Source organism: Typopeltis vanoorti, chromosome 20 (assembly GCF_054136105.1).
Source record: "Typopeltis vanoorti isolate ZY-2024b chromosome 20, IOZ_Tvanoo_1.0, whole genome shotgun sequence".
In the NCBI taxonomy this organism is placed as follows: domain Eukaryota; kingdom Metazoa; phylum Arthropoda; class Arachnida; order Uropygi; family Thelyphonidae; genus Typopeltis; species Typopeltis vanoorti.
The window spans coordinates 92,790,544-92,811,040 of NC_143568.1; the positions used below are offsets into that span (position 1 = coordinate 92,790,544).

The window sequence follows — 20,497 nt, forward strand, 5'->3', positions numbered from 1 at the left end:
GATTGTTATCAAACGTGTAGGAGAGTGAAAAGCATGGTTTTTTCCTCTGGGAAATAAGACATGACTATGTCCCAGTAGCACTAAAATTCACCAAACCACCTACACCCCAACCTGAGAATGGTCAGAAGATTGGTGTTCAAGGCATTGGCCATAGAAGATTCATGTTAGAGGTTTAATGGAATATTACTAGCACTGAGAAAGGATTACTTTCTCAGTGCTGGTAATATTTGGAAGTATTAAAACTAATTTTAATACTTCCAATATTTCATCTCAGTCACAGAGACATCTTCGGGGATTGCAAAAACTTTTTGTAATCAACACATGTGACCATAGAAGATCTTGAGGCCTGAGTTATTCAAGTACCACAAGGTTCTGTAAATTACAAAGAGGAATGGAGTGCACTATTATCAGCATAGGATGAGATTGAATTTTAGTGAGAAAACATCAAATATGTACAAGAAGAAGAGCTAGGTGAAAGTGCAGACCTCAGATACTCTGAAATCAGATGAGATATTGCTAGTTTAGTGTTTTGGCAGATTTTTTCCTTATTCCATGTAAATGTATTTAGCTGGCTCCCCTTTGTTCCAGATTTGCTTTGTTCTGTCATTCATTTCCATATATAATTTACCATCTTCATTAGACATTGTGCCTAAGTAGCTGAAATATGTCACTTCTGTAGGTTCTCCATTATTCTTCATTGGGAATTGAGAATCTTCATTTGTGAGAAGTTTCAAGAAACTACAAGAACTCTTGTACAAACACTTGTTCGTCCACCCCATCCATTTTATTATAATCATCTGTTGTACTATGCATCCTCTGCAATGACACATCAGCAGCTGCTTAAATGGATGATAAATGAGGACATATATTTATTTAATTTATACTCTCAGCACTAATAACATGTAGCAAATAAGCAAGTTTACTAATATGCAATTGGACTTATTTTATACCAAGTTGATTCATAAAACAAAAAGTGGTGGTGGGGGGGGGATTGACTAATATTCTCTGCGAGTTGCATGCCATAATAAAGAACTAAACAAGACTTCCAAATCACTCACCTCTGCTACTTAGAACATATAAAAAATAGGAAACAGTTTTTCATTAAAATTCATCATCCGATTAGGATTTTGAACTATATCAGTCAAGCAAGACTAAAATATTAATCTGTTTACTTCTGATTAAAATCTTTAACACAAGGTGATAGATACTCTGCGATGACATTTAACATTCTGAACTGTCTGAAATTTTCTTTATTCATTTGTAAGATAAGTGTTATCCATAGTAATAATATTAAAACGTTAACCATTTTCAGTTTCTATTACAACTTATGAACTGTTGCCACCTGGCTCCTTCATATCAAGGTAAGTAGATATCAATTTTGTGTTTTTGTTTTGAGGAAAATTGTTTAACTTATTTGAAGAGCCTATTATATTAGAAATCTCCATCTCTTTCTTTTAGAAAGATATTTGATATTTACTTTAAGAAACACTTCTTTTCAAGCAGTATATATGCATAGGTTTTCACACAACAGTGTGTGAAAACCTCTGCATATACATGGCTTGAAAAGACGTCAACAGACACCCCATGGTCAAGGTGTATTGTGCCATGGAACGAGTCACGTGTTTGTAGCTGGTATAAACTGGAAGAATGTTATGCTCCCAAGCATTTGCAACTGTGTCCAGGTGAAATGGCTGCAAGAAAGGAACTGATGGAGATTGAAAGAGACATTGTGATAGGATGCCATATTGCATGCCTACCTGTTCACCCAAATTGGGTGAAATCTTACTGAGATGGAAGCACAGGAAGTCAACTGCAAGTGCTACCCTCAGAAAAACCACCATTTGCCAGCTGATATGTAATGTGAAAAGTTCCGGCATTGACAAATCTGCACAAAATCATTCAGAACCAAGGCTCATCACATGGAAACCCATGTGGTGAGCCTCGTAATGTGGATCTACCGAGCAGATGGATAGGTATGGGTATGACGGATGCCTGGTAAATGTCTCTTACCCGAGAGCATAACCCCAGTTATGAAATTCAGAGGTAGCAGCACGATGGTACAGTCCTGTTTTGGCCTCAGACCTCTGTTTGTGCTTCCATGAACATTGAACTCCAACAGGTATCTGAATATTCTGGACAATGCAATGCTTCGTGCTTTGTGGCATTTTTACAGAACTAACCATCATCTCTTTCAGCAAGACAGTGCATTGTGTCGTAAGTCTGCTGCTGTAACTGTGTGGTTTGTGGACGACCTCCACAGAGCCCTGATCTCAACTCTATTGAACATGTGTGGGATGCATCGGGCGAGGTCAAGGGATGTCACTACATGCCTACAGGAAGAATGGTTCAAAATTCTCATTGATCACTGTTGTATGCTTGTGGACAGTGTGCCCTTTAGGATTTTAGTGAAAGGAGGTTCTGCATCTTATTTAGGTGGGTGGCATGACTGTTTGTTCCTCACATTATGGTGTTCGTTGACTTCTTTCAAAGCGGTGTGTGTGCGCGTGCTTGTGTACACACAGTAATGAAACCGATAATTTATTTGTAGAGAGGACTCCACTCTCAGTCCTTCCAATAATAATTTTCTTTCCTAACCATTATAATAAGTCAATACAATCAAGAATCACTATAACAGACCTTGTGAGGTCTACAGTTTGTTATAGTGTATATTTTTTGTTACAGTGAATTTTCTTTAGAACATCATTGTACCTTATGGGACTTCTTGGTAGTTTATTATAGTGAGTTTTATAATGGTGTTTGCTATAGCAAGAGTTCACTGTATTGAATTGTCATTATCATCACCACCTTCCTAGAACATACTCTCAAGGGATGAGAGTGGAAGATAATATACATATGTCCAACACAATTAAGACACATTTTCTATCGACAGTTTTTCTCTCATGTTGTTATATTATTGTAAAGTTTCTGTTTGATCTTTCTTTATGCATCTGTCTTCTGAGGTAGCAGAAGTTTATTTTCTATCTAAGTTTATTTCCCCTTTCTACCATCATCACGAGCATACCAGCTACAGCATGTCAGTGAAATAGTTAAAATATTTTATCAGTGGGTATGTTGGCAGGATAAAAAAGATACACTTACATTGACTTAATTTTCTTTGTGTATGAAAAAAGTCTTTTACAGTAAACTCTCAGTAGCAAGAAACCACTGAAAGTTCAAACCAAAGCACAGGACCTAGCTGATATCCTGATTTATGTCTGAATGGATACTGATATAATACTTAAATTTTTTTTTCTGTTAACCCCCCAACCAGCTGGCAAGGTCTACAGGGCAATCCTAGCTTTTTTCATGGATAAAAACTTCGTCAACATTCTACCTTTTATCATGCCGTTACCTTCCTCCGCTGTTAACCTCATTACGGCTATTCTATAGCCATTAGTGGATTAACTGTTGTTGAGTGACCTTCGTGTCCCACTGTCTTTACGTCTATTGTGTTGCTTAGAATTTCCTTTACTGTCCTAAGATATCTGACCTTTTTTGCCTCTAAAAGGATTTATTGTGTTTCTTCCCAAAAATTGAAACGAATTTCACATGTGCGAAAATAATCAATCCTGAAATGATCACCAATCAGCCTTTGCAATGAATCTATTTAGTGATAGTAAATTTAGTGTATTTTATTCTACAAACCAGTGCACCAGAAGAGTTGCACTGATTGTTCTTTCACTTTACGTATAATATAGAAACAATTTTTTTCGAATTTTCGAATTTTTAAATGTTTGCTTTGAAAATATTATGTCAAATATTTATATTTTTAAATAATATTTATTGAAATAAACATGTCCTTTTGCTTTCATTCCTAGCCAAATAGCATTATATGGATCATCACATTTCAGTTTTAGAAACGATTTTTTGTTGTTCATAAAGATAAAAAAATGTTAAAATGCTAAATTGCATTACTCGGTTTCCAATTGCGAGTCTTTTTGGTATCAAAAATTTATATCCAATGATATTTTAACAGTGATTCTTCGCCTTCATCTTTTATTTATTTATTTATTTGTATTATGCACATTTGTATTATACAAATATTATATTTTCAACATATGTAGATATGTTGAAAATATAATATTAAAAATATATGGAATAATTCAAAAGTTTTGCTCATTTTGAAGATTTTCTAATGCTTCCCCCCTCCTTATCCTCTCCTGGAACTCAATTGCATAACTACTCTAAATTTCTACAGTTTGAAAGCTTTTCTAGACAGTATTCAAAATCTATTACTTCATTTTACCATTTTGTCAAAAGATATATGGCAATCAGATTATACCGTGAAGATTCTAATTCTGTAGTATTTATTTGCAATCTAAAATCAGCTGTTCTACTGTCTGCTGCAATTATTTGAAATTTTAGAAATAATATGCTATATTTTCACCATGCAAAACTGTTTATATGCATACCACACAAAGTTCAGTAGTATTATTTTTGTTTGTTTTTCTTTAAAAAAAATATAAATATTACTACTTCTGCTGCTGGTTGCTATTTCTGAAATAATCTACGTCTTAGAAATACTTGGTAATATCCTCTTAGCTGGAGGAAAAGCTAAAGGCTTATTACTCTCAGTGCTATTGAGAAAGAAAAGAGAGAACACTAAAGTTACACTAAAGTGCTTCAAGCTGTAGTGCAGAATACATCAAGAATGTCTTGTTTCCTTTTCGATTGTTGATTAAAGATATCCTAACAGAAATACTGACATTTCTTTTACATGCTGACACAATATTTATGCCAAAATAATTTCTTAATTTATAATGATCAGTCTCACTTTTATTATCGAAAAATTAGAAATTATTTCATACAATTATCTTGAAAAAGAGGATTTGAATAATTTCAAAAGAAAAGGTGTATATGCGTTTCATAATCTTTTTTTTGGGGGGGGGGTATAGATCTATTCAATCCGCAGATATTGCAGAGAATTTAAATTCATAAAGGATTTGTTTCAGGTCATGTGAGTAATATCGTTGTCGAAAGTGAGAATCTAGATAACGATATTCGAGGTAGGAATGATGATATTTGCGAGGTAGTACCTGATAGCTGTGAGAGTTGCATTGAAAGAAGTTAAGCATACAGAACAATTGAATGAATCATTGAAGAATAAAAATGATGACACTGATGCAATGAGTGAAATAGCACTTTTATGCGGAGCGATACATAGAGTAAATCAGCAGCTGGAACGTTGGCAAAAATCTTTAACAAGCGTACCGACTAATATTCGGCAAAAGTACGATAGAAAAAATAAGGGTATGAAAGTGAGTGTAAACAGAATGAAAGGGCGTGGGTTGTATGGGGATTCCTTAGTAAGAGGTGTGTTAGTTGAGAGTTTAACAAAATCGTTCCAACCTGGTGCGAACGTAAAGAATGTAAGCGAGTCAATTAGAATGCAAAAACAGTGGGTGAAGGAATTGGTAGTGGGTACAAATGATTTGAAAGGAAACAAAAAGGCTATGAGTGAGGATGTGAAGGAATTGCTTGAGGTAACAAAAGAAAAGAGTGAGAGAGTTAGGATGGTGAATCTGTTGCTGCGGTATGACAGCAAAGAGTATAGGAGGGCCACCATTGTCAATGACTTTATGCGTGAATTATGTTTGATGAGTGGTATGGAATTTGTGGACGTGTGGAATGAGTTCGATGGGCAAAAGGAGTTATATAAAATGGATGGTTTACATTTGAATGGATTTGGTGTACGGAGACTTAAAAAGGTGTTGTTGAATGTAGTGGAAGTGAATGTACAGAACCAGGGAAACTAGAGTTATTAAGGGGGGGGGAAGTAGATATGCAGATTTTAGGGAACAGTTCAGTGTGTGAATGTGTGTAATATACCCAAGAGAGTAGGAAAGACCACGAATCAGAATGGGATAGTTAGTATAAGGCATCAAAATAGGGATGGGACAAATCGGCTTCTGCAATTCATGTATACAAATGCCAGAAGTATTAGGAACAAGAGGGAAGAATTTTTGGCCTTGGTTGGCACTTCCAGACCACAGGTTATTGGCATTAGTGAAACATGGCTGACAGAAGATGACACAGCTAGTGGGATTGAATGTGAGGGGTATGGTGTGTTCAGGAGAGACAGGGAGAATAAAATGGGGGGAGGTATGTTATTGATGATAGCAGATGAGCTACAGCCAAGGAGAATAGAAGTGGAACTGCAGGATAAAGAAAAGAGCACATTTGAGGCTATTTGGTGTGAGATTGAAACTAGCAGAACAAAATATACAGTTGGTGCTGCTATAGACCAGGTGATGGAATAGATGGTGGTGATAGGATGCATAAGCAAATAGAAGAAATGAGTGGAAGGAGGGTAATTATTATGGGAGATTTCAACTATGGTAAATTGATTGGAAGGAGGAGAGGACACACAGGAGGAAGGAATTGGATTTTATGCGGTTATTAAGGGATAACTATCTGCGACAGCATGTAATGGAAAATATTAGGGGTCAGAGAGTGCTTGACCTGGTAAGTGCACCTGAGAATTTGGCTGTAATGAATATGACCACATTGCCACCAATTGGTGAGAGTGATCATGGGATCTTGACTTGGGAGGTGGCTAAAGGTGTGGAATTTACAATTAAGATAGGGTACATGTGGAATTATCGAGTTGGTAAGTATGACAAGCTTAGGAGATTGATTGGTACAGTGCCATGACATGTACAACTGGAAGGGCTAGAAATTGATAGTGCATGGGAGGCAGTTAAAAAGTGTTTGCATGAAGCAATGGCTGACTGTATACCTAGAGTCCGAATAATAAATCAAGTAGGAGTTAAATGGATGAATAAGACCATTAAGCTTGAGCTGCAAAAAGAGAAACAACTATGGAGGGAATTTAAGGAGAAAGGTGACTTGCACACGAACAGTATAAGCCCAGGCCAGAAGGGTAATGAGTATGGTAAGAAAAGCGAAAAAGGATTACGAAAGAACATTGGCCATGCAGGCTAAAGAGAATCCTAAACAGTTTTTTCGATATGTTGCAAGTAAAAGAAAAAATGTATATGGCAGAATGATTTTAAAGAATGTCGATGGTAGGGAGGTAACTGAATCAGTTGATATAGTTGAATTACTGAGCAAGCACTTTGCAAGAGTATATCATCCAGGTGGTGACATTGCAGAAATGAATGAACCAATAGTTTATACGGGAATTGTGGTGAATGAGGTGGAGGTGAGTAGTCTATTGCAAAACCTCAATGTCAATACATCTGTGGGATTGGATGGTATACCAGCTCGTGTCGTACGTGAAGCGGCTAAAGAATTGTCAGTACTCTTGACCATTTTGTTTAATCTGAATCTTGGGTCGGGGTTAGTCTCGAGGGGGTGGAAAGAGGGGGAAAATAGTTCCACTGCATAAAGGAGGTTCCAAGACTACTGTTGTAAATTACCGACCGATTAGCATATCAGGAATCGTTGTCAAGGTCTTGGAGAAACTAGTCAAGAGAAGAATTCAGGATTGGATAGATGAAAATGGGATACTGTATGGGGGGTGGGGGCAACATGGTTTTTGTGAAGTGTAGATCATGCCTCGGTAACTTGCTCACATTTTATAACACAGTGACGGCTGAATTGGATAAGGGTAATGGGTTTACAGTGATTCTACTGGACCTTGCCAAGGTCTTTGACATGATACCACATGGAACTCTAATCAGTAAACTGGAGCAGATGGGGATGGATATAGGGTTGGTGAGATGGATAGAAGGGTGGTTGATGGAGAGAGATACCAGAGAGTGGTTTATTCAGGAGTGGAGTCCAAAAGACGGCTTGTGACTAGTAGTGTGCCGCAGGGTTCTATTCTTGGACCACTACTTTTCAATTTGTTCATTAACGATATAGGAAAGGATCTGAGAGGAAGTGTTCACTTGTTTGCTGATGATGCAAAGTTGGGTAGAGCAATTGTGAGTGCACAGGATTGCAGGATGATTTCGATAGTTTGAAGGACTGGGCTAGGGAAAATGGATGTCAATTTAATGTGGCAAAGTGTAAGGTTATGCATTTTGGAGTGAAAAGATTAGCAGCAGTATATCACATTGGTGGAAACGTACTCCAGGAGATTGATGACGCCAGGGAGTGTTGGTGGATAGGGAGTTGAAGTTTAAGGGGCACATTGCTAAAGTGGCTAAATCAGCTCATCAAATCACTTGGTTACTGAAAAATACTTTAACAAGCAGAGACAAACAAGTTATTGTTCCTCTATATCGAGCCCTGATAAGATCCCATCTGGATTACTGTGCCCAGATATGGGCACCAGGGTTTCTTCTTGATGGGGAGGAGGAGGTGGAGAGGATCCAGAGACAAGTGACCAAGATGGTGGCAGGTCTGTGGAATGAACCTTGTGAGAACAGATTGAAGATTTGTGGGTTGCAAAAATTGGTTGATAGGCAGAAAAGTGGTAATATGATTGAGACATTCAAATTACTGAAGGGTTTCTATAAGATTAATCCAGAAGATATTTTTGAGAATAGGACTGGTGGTGGGAGGACTAGGAGCCATACATGGAAGCTGGGCAAGAATGTGGTTAACAAGGGTGTTAAGAGCTAGGTTTTTTACTTGGAGAGTGGTAAATGAGTGGAATAAGCTGGCAGAGTCTGTTGTGGGTGCTATGACTGTGAATGAGTTCAAGGCGAGGTATGATAGATACTGTGTGAATGTCGAATTGTTGTTCTTGACATGATGTTAGGGCCTTCCTCCATGAGTCTGTTGACTCCTTGGAGTTGCCTGAAATAATAATAATAATAAATTGTTCGCAAGACAACTGTTACAAACGTAAATCACTTGGGGAACTTATTCTGATATTGCATTTGAAGGATGACAGTGATTTTAAATATTAATTTTGCCTATTACCGAATATCACATAATTTCCTGATTTATAATAATCAGGAAATAATATGTATATTTTCTGATTTATAATTTGCTAATTTATAATAATCACCATATAGTTTATATATCGAAAAATTAAAGTTATGTGGAATAATTACTAGAGAAAAATAACGAATTAAATAAAAACTGTACCTATGTTTCATAACAGTTTTTGGGTGTGTGATAGTGATGCAATGGGGGGGGGGGGGGCTTAAACTATCAAAGGCAAAATAAAGTTCAATTCTATTGTAAAAATATGGAAATGAATTTCACATTTGATGCATTTGATATACATATTTTGAATGATAAAAATAAGCAAATGTATCGCTTACTTTAAAAATTGGAGAATAAAATATCTGAATTATGCAGAAAATATATTTTCTGCTGGATAACGTTATATATACATATAAATTTAAATCATAACTGTTAATTTCATTTTGTAATGACCAATTATACAAGGAAACCAAGAAAGTGAAAGTACAAAGAATGGTAGATTACTATATAAAGAAAAAATTTAGTGATATTATTAAAGAATTTCATGTTATTCTCTATAAAGCAAAGTCGATCAAGCGCGTCCTAAAGGAAATCTGTGAAGTATTATTCGATTTCGTTGATTTCGAACAAAAATAAAAATAATATAATCTGGTTGGCAGCCAGTTTTCTTTTCTTTTTTTAAAATAATATTTCAAATAATTATTGTGAATTAATTTCTTCGAGAACAAAGTAAAATGTTCTGTCGAGTAAGCGATTAGAAAAAAATTAGTGCAAAAAAAATTAAAAATGAAATTGGTTCTCCAAGGTAAGGCAATATTTAAGTGAAGAAATTATGCAGGGATCTTTATTTTGTACAGACATTAAAAGTGTATTGTACAATAAAATGAGAAAACAAAAATATAAATAATTTCAATATTTTTAGTCTATCTAATATTAACTAAGATCCAGTTACCCAGCCTAGAACAAGTAAGTGAGTTTCTTGTTATAGGCAACTGAGAGGCAGCTATGAATGTGAGATAATCTGATTAACTGTTCTCTTCAGTGTGAGGGTTTATCACACCTTCTAATGGACATGACGGTCAAATTGCACTTCTTATCCCTTTTCTTTCAACAGGTGGGCTGAATCATATCCAGATTTAGTTGGACGTCTATAGACGTCCTGGCCGTTTGGGAGGTTAATAAGGTTTTTGCTATAAAATTCCAATTTTTACTTTAGTGTAGAATCACTAAAGCAAAATTTCATTGCATGCATGCATGAAGCAAATTAGTTGGTTTGGAAATCTAACAGGGCTTATGCTTCAAGCAGATTTTTGATCAACTGAATCGAGAATAAATGAAAATTATTGCAATGCCTGTTTGGATTTTCAAGCAGTGTGTGGATATCTGTTAGTTGAATTTTCGAGAAAGTTCAATTTTGGCTTTCCCTACCGACCTCAATAAAAAGGTCAAATCATACTGCTAGTGATAGTGGAAGAGCTCTATTTGAAACTTATGCCCTATCAAGTTTCCAAACATTACTAATTAACATCTGGTATGCAGTTAATAACAGTGGGACTTTTGGGATGGCTTACTGATTACTGATGACATTGCATATGTACATTCTAGAATCCTAATATCATTATCATTACTCATCTCTGAAACCTATCAAACAGCCAGTCTCCTATTCATCACCCTTCATACATTCACGTCAGGGCGATCATCATTCTCTTGCCATCACCCTAACTATCTGGCAAGAGAAAACACTGTGTCCCATGGAAAGATGGGGAGGACTAAAGTGTTTAAGATATACGAGGGTGGGTTGAAAAGTTCTCAGCCTCGACCATAGATAGCAACACTATCGGCAAGATTTTTTTTTTCTAAGTTGATACATCTGTCATAAGCATTCATGTGAAATTGCAAGTCATTCTATCAAGTAGTTTGTTTTTATACAGCTGTCTGAAGTAAAAGTGTTGTCTGTATCCTTTAAAATGGATAAAATCGAGTATTGTGCAGTTATAAAATTCTTTGTGAAAGAAGGTTTAACGGCAAAAAAAATTTATTCGAAGTTCATAAAAGTTTATGGGCACTCTTCTCCATTGTTTTCAACAATTAAGAATTGGGCTGCCGAGTTTAAACATGGGCGTACCAGACTTGAAGATGATCCACGTGAAGGACGTCCAAAAAAATGTAACAACACCAGAAATCACTGTTCAAGTGCACGATATGGTATTGTGACCGGCGAGTCAGAGCGTGAAATTGCTGAGACCATAGGCATTTCAAAAGAAAGTGTAGGATATATTTTGCATGAAGAATTGCAAATGAAAGAGCTTTGCACAAGATGCATGCCGTGCTTGCTCACAGCAGATTAAAAATGCACTTGCATGAAAATCTCTGAATAGTCCTTGGAGCGTTTTAGCAAGAATAAAACTGATTTTGTTTGTTGATTTATTACTATGGATGAGACTTGGATTCACCATTACAGACCAGAATCCAAACAGCAGTCAAAACAGTGGACAGAAGCCAGTTGTTCATGCCAAAGAAGACAAAATCAGTTCCATCAACAGGAAAGGTCATGGCATCGGTGTTTTGGTATGCTAAAGGCATTTTTTTAAAATTAATTATCTTCAAAAAGGGTAAAACAATAACTGGGAAATATTATTCCAATCTTTTAACTAGTCTGATGAAAAAATTTGTGAGAAAGACCTGGTTTGCGGAAGAAAAAAATCATCTTTCATCAGAACAATGCACCTGCCCACAAAGGTGTTTTGGCAATGGGAAAATTAAGGGATCTGCACTATGAATTGTTGGAAAATCCACCCTATTCCCCAGATTTGGCTCCCTCTGACTTCTATCTCTTCCCAAAACTAAAACTCTTCATCGCTGGTCAGCGTTTTTCTTCGAATCTAGAGGTGATTGCAGCTGTAGAGGGGTATTTTGCAGATCTTACTGAGAACCACTACAGGGACTGGATAATGGCACTGGAGCATTACTGGAATGGATGTATTAGTTTTAAGGTAGATTATGTTAAAAAATAAAAATAGTTTTGAAATTATAAATTCGTTTTTTCATTGTTAGGCCGAGAACCTTTCTGACCACAGGAGAATGCTATATTTGGTTAGTATATTTGAATTACTAAAAGGTGTGAACCATCATTAATAAGCCATGTAAGAATGTGAAATATTGTAAAATCTCTCATGATATGTTACTATGTAACTTATCATGTTCGCTTTTATATATTTTGCTAAGGAGATTTCATTAAAGAAATGTCAAATTTTGTCTGTAATAATCTTGTATTTGAAATAAATTAGCCATGAGCCTTTGTTAAAATAATATGGCACGTGACGTCATCATGTAACACTGCTAACTCATGTCTAATTAGTAAGTTTAATTCTAAGAATAGTGAAGAATTCTAAGAATTTCGAAAGACGTGCAAAGTATGACGTCATTGTGGTTGGACATCAATACATGACAATAGAGATGTGAGCATGCATACAACGGAAGTCTGGGCCTGTATAAAGCAAGACGTCAAGAAGGACTTTGTCTTAGGATTTTTTAAATCTTCTCTTACCTGAGTCTGCTGCCATGTGAGGTCCATTGTCGGTCATCGAAAGAGAAGCATCATTTGTCTTAGGGTTTTCACCTTCTCTTACCTGGGTCTGTCGCCACATAAAGTCAGTTGTCAGTAATCGAAAGTGGAGCGTTGCTAGGGTTCTAAAGGGCATAGAATAATCAATGACTTGGACAAAGGAGAAATTTGGTGGAAAATCAAAAACGAGCAGAAAGAAAGGACAAAAGGGAGCACCTTCGTGTGAACCAAAATTTCATGTTAGAAGCATTGCTGAACAAAAATTGTAAGTACTTATGTATGTGATAATTCCAAACAAGATTGTATATCAAGAGTGTCTGTTTATGGGTACAATAAGATAATGTAAATTGATATTTACATTATCTACCAAATTTCTTCTTTGTCCGAGTCGTCGATTATTCCATGCCCTATAGGACCCTTTACATGGCAGCAATGTGCAGCTCTTTCTTTTCGATTCCCAACATCGGACCCAGGTAGAGAAGGTTGAGAAGCCTAAGACATACGATGCTTCTCTTTCAGTTACCAACAATGGACCTCACGTGACAGCTGACCCCTGGTAAGAGAAGGTGAAAACCCTAAGACAAAGTCCTTCTCGACATCTCGCCTTATACAGGCCCAGACGTCCATTGTACACATCTCTCAAAACTTCCATATATGGGCATGTGTTGACATTCGACCATGATGATGTCATACTTTGCAGGTCTTTTGAAATTGCCATATGCGGCAATTCTTAGAATTCGTCACTATTCTTAGAATTAGACACGAGTTAACAGCATTACATGATGGTGTCATGCATCATATTATTTTAACAAAGGTTCATGGTTAATTTATTTCAAATACAAGATATTACAGATAAAATTTGACATTTCTTTAAGTGTAATTTCCTTAGAAAAATATGTAAAAGCAAACATGACAAGTTACATAGTTACGTATCATGAGAGAAAGAACAAGTGCGAACAGAATAATCATCATCAAATTCCTCATACGTGTCTGAGTCGTCGATTATTCCATGCCCTATAGGACCCTTTACATGGCAGCAATGTGCAGCTCTTTCTTTTCGATTCCCAACATCGGACCCAGGTAGAGAAGGTGAAAAACCTAAGACATACGATGCTTCTCTTTTGATTACCAACAGTAGACCTCATGTGGAGACAGACCCAGTTAAGAGAAGGTTGAGAAGCCTAAGACATACGATGCTTCTCTTTTGATTACCAACAGTAGACCTCATGTGGAGACAGACCCAGTTAAGAGAAGGTTGAGAAGCCTAAGACATACGATGCTTCTCTTTCGATTACCAACAACAGACCTCACGTGGCAGCTGACCCTGGTAAGAGAAGGTGAAAATCCTAAGACAAAGTCCTTCTCGACGTCTCACCTTATACAGGCCCAGATGTCCATTGTACACATCTCTCAAAACTTCCATATATGGACATGTGTTGACATTCGACCACGATGATGTCATACTTTGCAGGTCTTTTGAAATTGCTATATGCGGCACTTCTTAGAATTAGACATGAGTTAACAGCGTTACATGATGGTGTCATGCACCATATTATTTTAACAAAGGTTCATGGTTAATTTATTTCAAATACAAGATATTACAGATAAAATTTGACATTTCTTTAAGTGCAATTTCCTTAGAAAAATATGTAAAAGCAAACATGACAAGTTACATAGTTACGTATCATGAGAGAAAGAACAAGTGCGAATAGAATAATCATCATCAAATTCCTTATACGTATCCTCAAGGGATGTACAGGAACATCCACCAAAATTATGATAGTACCACATGAAAAAGTTACACCATTACTGCCTTCTGGTCAACAATTTTCCTCCAAATTAATCTATTATCTGTCAAAATTTCAACATTATCAGATCTTATATTTCTGTCTTTTAAGGTACTTTTTACTGTATCAATCCATCTACATTTTGGTTTGCCTCTGTATCTTTTTCCTGCCAACCTGGCAAAGAGCACTTGTTTTGCTAATCTTTCTTCTCCCATTCTATTTAGGTGACCATACCATCTGAGAATTGCTCTACTAACATACTCCTGAATGCTAACAATAGCAAGTTTTTTCCTAATATCCTCATTTTTAATGTGATACTGCCATTGACCACTAATCTTTTTTAGAATTCTTATATCAGAAGTCTCCAGTCTTTAATCAAGTGTTTTATTTCTAACCCAGCTTTCAGATCCATAAGTTAAAACTGGTTTGAACACTGTTTTGTATACAACTAATTTAATGTTTTGACTCATTTATTATTTCATATAAATTTTTTGAGTTGACTTCCTACCATACCAGCTTTACTAATTCTGTTATCTATTTCCATATTTAATTTACCATCTTCACTAAAAATTGTGCCTAAATAGCTGAAATGTTTTACTTGTTCTATAGGTTCACTATTTATGATACAGATGATGTTTTCAATGTTTCTGCCTATTTTCATTGTGTTTTTATTGCTGATATTCATACCAGATTTATTATAACAGTTATTCAATGTAGTTAAATCCTGCAGACTTGCACTGGATTTATTCGGAAGTATAACATCACCTGCATAAAGTAAAGAGCTAAGATTAACATTGTCAGTTTGGATATCAGATTTAATATCACTTTCCTTCATAATGTGATCTATATTGCACACCTGATTTTACCTCAAACCATCTTCCTGTACCTCCTTTAATTCTAACTGCTGACTTACAGCTTGAATAGAGACTATGTATTGCTCACTATAATGTCCCATTTACACTATATAACTGTAGAAGAGCTTTCCTCTTGGTACCTTGTCATATGCCTTTTCCAGATCACAAAACTTAAATACAAATCTTATTATATTCCCAAGATTTCTCAACTCTTTGTCATCATCATCATCATCATCAAATTCCTGCCATGTACCCTCAAGGGGTGTACAGGATATGACAGTACTACATGAAAAAATTACATCATTACTAACTTCCTATCCACAATTTTCCTCCAAATCAGTCTGTTACTTGTCAAGACTCCAACATTATCAGATCTTATATTTCTATCGTCTAAGGCACTTTGTACCGTATCAATCCACCTATATCTTGGTCTTCCTCTGGGTCGTTTTCCTGCCAACCTGGCAGAGAACACTTGTTTCGCTAATCTTTCCTCTCCCATTCCATTTAAGTGACCATACTATCTGAGATTAGCTCTGCTAACGCATTCCTGGATGCTGACAATGTCAAGTTCTTTCCTAATATCCTCATTTTTAATATGATATTGCCATTGATGCCATCTGTTCATGCCTCTAATCTTTCTCAGGACTCTCATATCGGTCTCTAGTCTTTGGTCAAGTGTTTTACTTCTGACCCAGCTCTCAGATCCATAAGTTAAAATTGGTTTGAACACTGTCTTGTATACAGCTAATTTAGTGTTCCGACTAATTTCTTTCTTATTCCATATGAATTTATTCAATTGACTTCCCACGATACCAGCTTTGCTTATTCTGTTGTCTATTTCTATATTTAGTTTACCATCTTCAGTAAAAATTGTGCCTAAGTAGCTGAAATGTTTTACTTGTTCCACAGGTTCTCCATTCACAACACAGTTGACATTTTCAATGATTCTGCCTATTTTTATTGTCTTTGTCTTTTTATTGCTGACCTTCATACCATATCTATTACAACAGTTATTCAATTTAGTCAGAGAATCTTGCAGACTTGTAGCGGATTTATTTAGAAGTATAACATCATCCGCATAAAGCAAAGAGCTGACATTAACATCTCCAATTTTGATATCAGGTTTAATACCACATTCCTTCATAATGTGATCCATATAGATAATGAATAACAGAGGGGGTAATGTACATCCTTGTCTCACACCAGATTTAACATTAAACCATCTTCCTGTACTTCCTTCAATTCTAACTGCTGACTCACAACTCAAATAAAGACTAAGTATTACTTGATATAATGCCCCATTGACACCATATAACTGCAGCGTATTGAATAGCTTCTCTCTTGGCACCTTGTCATATACCTTTTCCAAATCGACAAAACTTAAATACAGATCTTTGTTATATTCCCATGCTTTCTCGACTATTTGTCGTAAAGTGAAGATCTGATCCTGACAGCCTCTATTTGGCCTGAATCCAGCTTGTTCTTCACCAAGCTTTTCTTCCACAATTCTTCTCAACCGTTTCTCAAGTATACTTGCATAGATCTTGCCAGGAACACTCAGTAGGGAAATACCTCTGTAATTCTCACATTCAGTTTTATTTCCCTTTTTATATATGGGTACTATGAGAGCTCTACTCCAATCATCGGGAATTCGTCCCTCTGTCCAGGCTTTCTGAACTATGCAGTGCAGCCACTGTAAGACTCTTATACTGCTATACTTCAGCATTTCTGGTCGAATATCATCTACTCCTGCTGCCTTTCCACATTTCAAGCCTTTGATGGCTTTTTCTACTTCAAGTATGGATATGTATTCCTGACTGCATGCCTTGTCAGTGTTTTTTATCACTGTGCTGTCATCACTGCTTGTTTCATTTAGCAGTTTTTCAAAGTAATTACTCCATACTTCAAGGATATCTTTTTCTCCTGTTTTCATTTCACCTTTATCATCTCTAATTCCTTTTACAGCACTCTTTCCTCCATTCCTAAGCTTCTTCAACAACCTCCAGAATATTTTGCCACCTTCTTGATATTTATTTTCTATATTCTTGCCAAACTCCTCCCATGACTTTTGTTTAGCTAGTTTTACACACTGTTTAGCTTTCTTACATTTGTCTCTGTATTCTGTAAGAGTAAAAGCTGACTTATTTGCCAGGAACTTTTGATATGCTTTCTTCTTTTCCTTCACTGCCTCTTTAACTTCCTGTGTCCACCAGGGAGTTCTGATTTTTTTATCTTTGCACACAACCTCACCACATGCCTCTCTGGCAGAATCAATCAATGTTTCCTTCAGAGTTTGCCACTGAATCTCCAAGGTTTGATTCCTGTTCTCAAACTCTTTCATTTTTTCTTCAATAATCTTTGTGTATTTTAGTCTACACTTCACATCTGAGAGCTGCTCAACTTTTATTCACTTTAAAACTTTCTTAAATGTTATTCTTTTCAATATGAAATTCATTTTTATCCTGCTCAAGACTAAATAGTGATCACTTCCAATTTCAAATCCTCTGTACACTCTGGTGTCCTGCACCAGGGAGAAAACATCACTATCAACAATAACATAGTCAATGAGACTTTTCTTATTCCTAGCCTCTTCTCTCCATGTGAATTTGTGCACATTTTTATGTTGGAACATGGTTATTACTGGTTATTAACCAGTAATAACCAGGACATGGACTGGTTATTACTGGTTAGTAATAACCAGTCCATGTCCTGAGCAGAAATCCAACAGATATTTGTCATTATCATTAGCTTTGCTCTTTTCTCCAAATTTTCCCAAAATATTTTTGTATGTCTCACAATCATTTCCTACTCTACTATTTAGATCCCCAACAAGGACCAACTTTTCCTTTTTCATTGTGTCAGTTGCTTTTTCTAAAGCGTCAAAAAATTCCTCCACTTCTACCTTAGTAGAACCTTCTGTGGGACCATAGGCACAAATAAGTCTCATTGTCCAGTTCCCCATTCTCATATTTGCCCACATTACTCTACTTGAGACTGACTGCCATTCAAGAAGATTAGCCTCGTATTTTGTGTTGAATACTATGGCTACTCCTTCTTTTCCTTGATTGTTATTGCTTGAATATAACATTTTGTATTTATTGCTCAGAAAGATCTCACCAGTTTTGGTCTTTTTTGTTTCAGTCACCCCTATTATGTCGATCTGGTACTTATCTAATTCCTCAGCTAGCTCCATTTCTTTGCCATTCAGGCTTCTTACGTTGATAGTACCGATCTTTAACTCTGGTGATGTTGAGTTGGGGTTTGTTTTCAGATTTGTTCCAGTAGCTGACTTTTCGCTGTTCGCCCTGGTTCCCTGGCGAAAACATCGGGGGCCTTGTTTAACCCGGCGACGCCCCAGCCGGCATCAAATTTTGTCATGTTGTACCATCATTTTTTTCCCATAATTTTTTATTTTGGTTTAACCAATAAGAATACAATTTGGTCGGCTAAATCCCAAATTGCCAGCCCATCCTCGTTCGTTCAGTATCAAAGTAGATACCCAACAGGGTGCACCACGAGAAGGTGAGGATTGGACATTAGGTCAGAAGCCCTGGTCGGTTCTCCGCATTCCTTTAAAGGCTATGTGGAGGTCTCCTCTCAGTTATACAGCTTTGACCCTTAAGTATAAATCTGATCCTGACAACCTGTATTTGGCCTGAATCCAGCTTGTTCTTCACCAAGTTTCCCTTCCACAATTTTTCTTAGTCTTTTCTCAAGTAGACTTAAATAAATCTTACCAGGAACACTCAGTAGGGAAATACCTCTGTAATTCTCACATTCATTTTTATTTCCCTTTTTATATATGGGTACTATGAGAGCTCTGCTCCAGTCACCTGGAATTCTATCATCTGACCAGGCCTTCTGAATTATGCAATTCAGCCACTGTAAAACTTTTATACCTCCAGAGCCTCTGCTACTAATAACTCAGTTAAGTAAGTTTGAGCATGGTTAGTAGTTGGAAGGGAACCAATCGTTCGATGCTGTTGGCACACTCTCCCTCGATGAGTCTTTGGACTCCCTGGAGGTGTCAAATAATAATAATAATAATATTTGAGCATTTCTGGTTAAAACATTCCCCCCCCTCTCCCCATGTCAGGTTTTTGATGATTTTTTCTACTTCAAGTATGGATATTTTTCCTGACTGCATTCTGGTTGGTAGTTTTCTACCATCATGCTGACACTGCTTGTTTCATTAGTAATTTTTCAAAGTAATTATCCCAGACATCTAGAATATCCTTATCTTCAGTTTCACGATTCCTTTTACAGTACTCCTTTTCCATTTCTAAGCCTTTTCAATATCTTCCAGAACATTTTCCACTTCCTAATATTTATCTCTTATGTTCTTACCAAAATCTCTTTTGTTTAGCTCATTTTACACAGTTCTTCATTTTCCTACATTTTTCTCTATTATCTACAAGCTGACTTACTTGCCAGGAACTTTCAGTATGCTTTCTTCTTTTCCTTGATTGTCTCTTTGACCTCCTGAGTTCACCATGGAGTTCTGATATTTCTATCCTTGCAGACAACCTCACCACATGCCTTTCTGGCTGAATCAGTCAATATTTTTTTCATGGTTTGCCATTGAATCTCCGAGGTTTGATTTTTGTTTTCAAACTTGGTTTTTCTTCAATGTTGTTTGTGTATTTGAGTCTACAATTCACCTCTGAAAGCTGTTCACCTTTGATTTGTTTTAAACTTTTTTACACACACTTCTTTTCAATATGAAATTCAATTTTATCCTGCTCAAAACAAAGTAATGATTACTTCTTATTTCAAATCCTCACTCTACCACACTATATGCTTCCAAAGTCAATGGTACCATTTTCCTCCTGATTCTCATAGCAACTCAACACAAACATTCCTTTGGGCATCCTCCTCCTTCTGTTCCTGTCAAGATGCCATCCTCTGTCAATCTCTGAACAGGCTGAGTAAATGAAAGTTACATACTTATTTCCCTTAAATTAAAGATGCCAAGAAATTATATTCTTGTTTAATCCTTTATCCAAGCATAAGCAATGAAGTTGCTTAGTTGTGAAGATACATGAAGTATCTTCACAACTAAGCTACTTGTATATAGAGGCTAATAACTCCACATTATTGCCTTAGTATCCCGTAATGCAAAGCAAACATCCTGCCGGGTGTGTATAATACTATGCATTATGGGAAGGGCCACTACCCAGACTGGTTTGATCTTTATTGAGGTCTTCATCAGTGGGAGCCAGATCTTGAAGATGGTCCTTTCCTTAGTTGTGAAGATACTTCTTTACACTTGGATAAAAGATTAAACAAGAATATAATTTCTTGGGAGAAAAGGCAATAGAGCAGTTAGAATTTTTCAACTTTTGTTGGAAATTTGCTAAAACACCCAGCATATGGAGGTAAATGAAAGTAGTACCTAACCTGAAACTGGTTAAACCTGCTGAAGATCCAAAGAGCTACAGACC

At 36.4% G+C, this 20,497-nt stretch overlaps 1 protein-coding gene across 4 annotated transcripts in view; it reads left to right on the forward strand.

Moving 5' to 3' along the window:
- Nucleotides 1-20,497, forward strand: part of LOC150095660 (protein GUCD1) — a 171,438-nt gene that overhangs the window by 123,582 nt on the left and 27,359 nt on the right. For all 4 annotated transcript variants that reach the window (XM_090409999.1, XM_090410000.1, XM_090409997.1 and 1 more), the window contains one exon: nt 1,313-1,361. In XM_090409999.1, the coding sequence (XP_090266125.1) occupies nt 1,313-1,361 (49 nt within the window). The remainder of the gene's footprint in view (nt 1-1,312; nt 1,362-20,497) is intronic.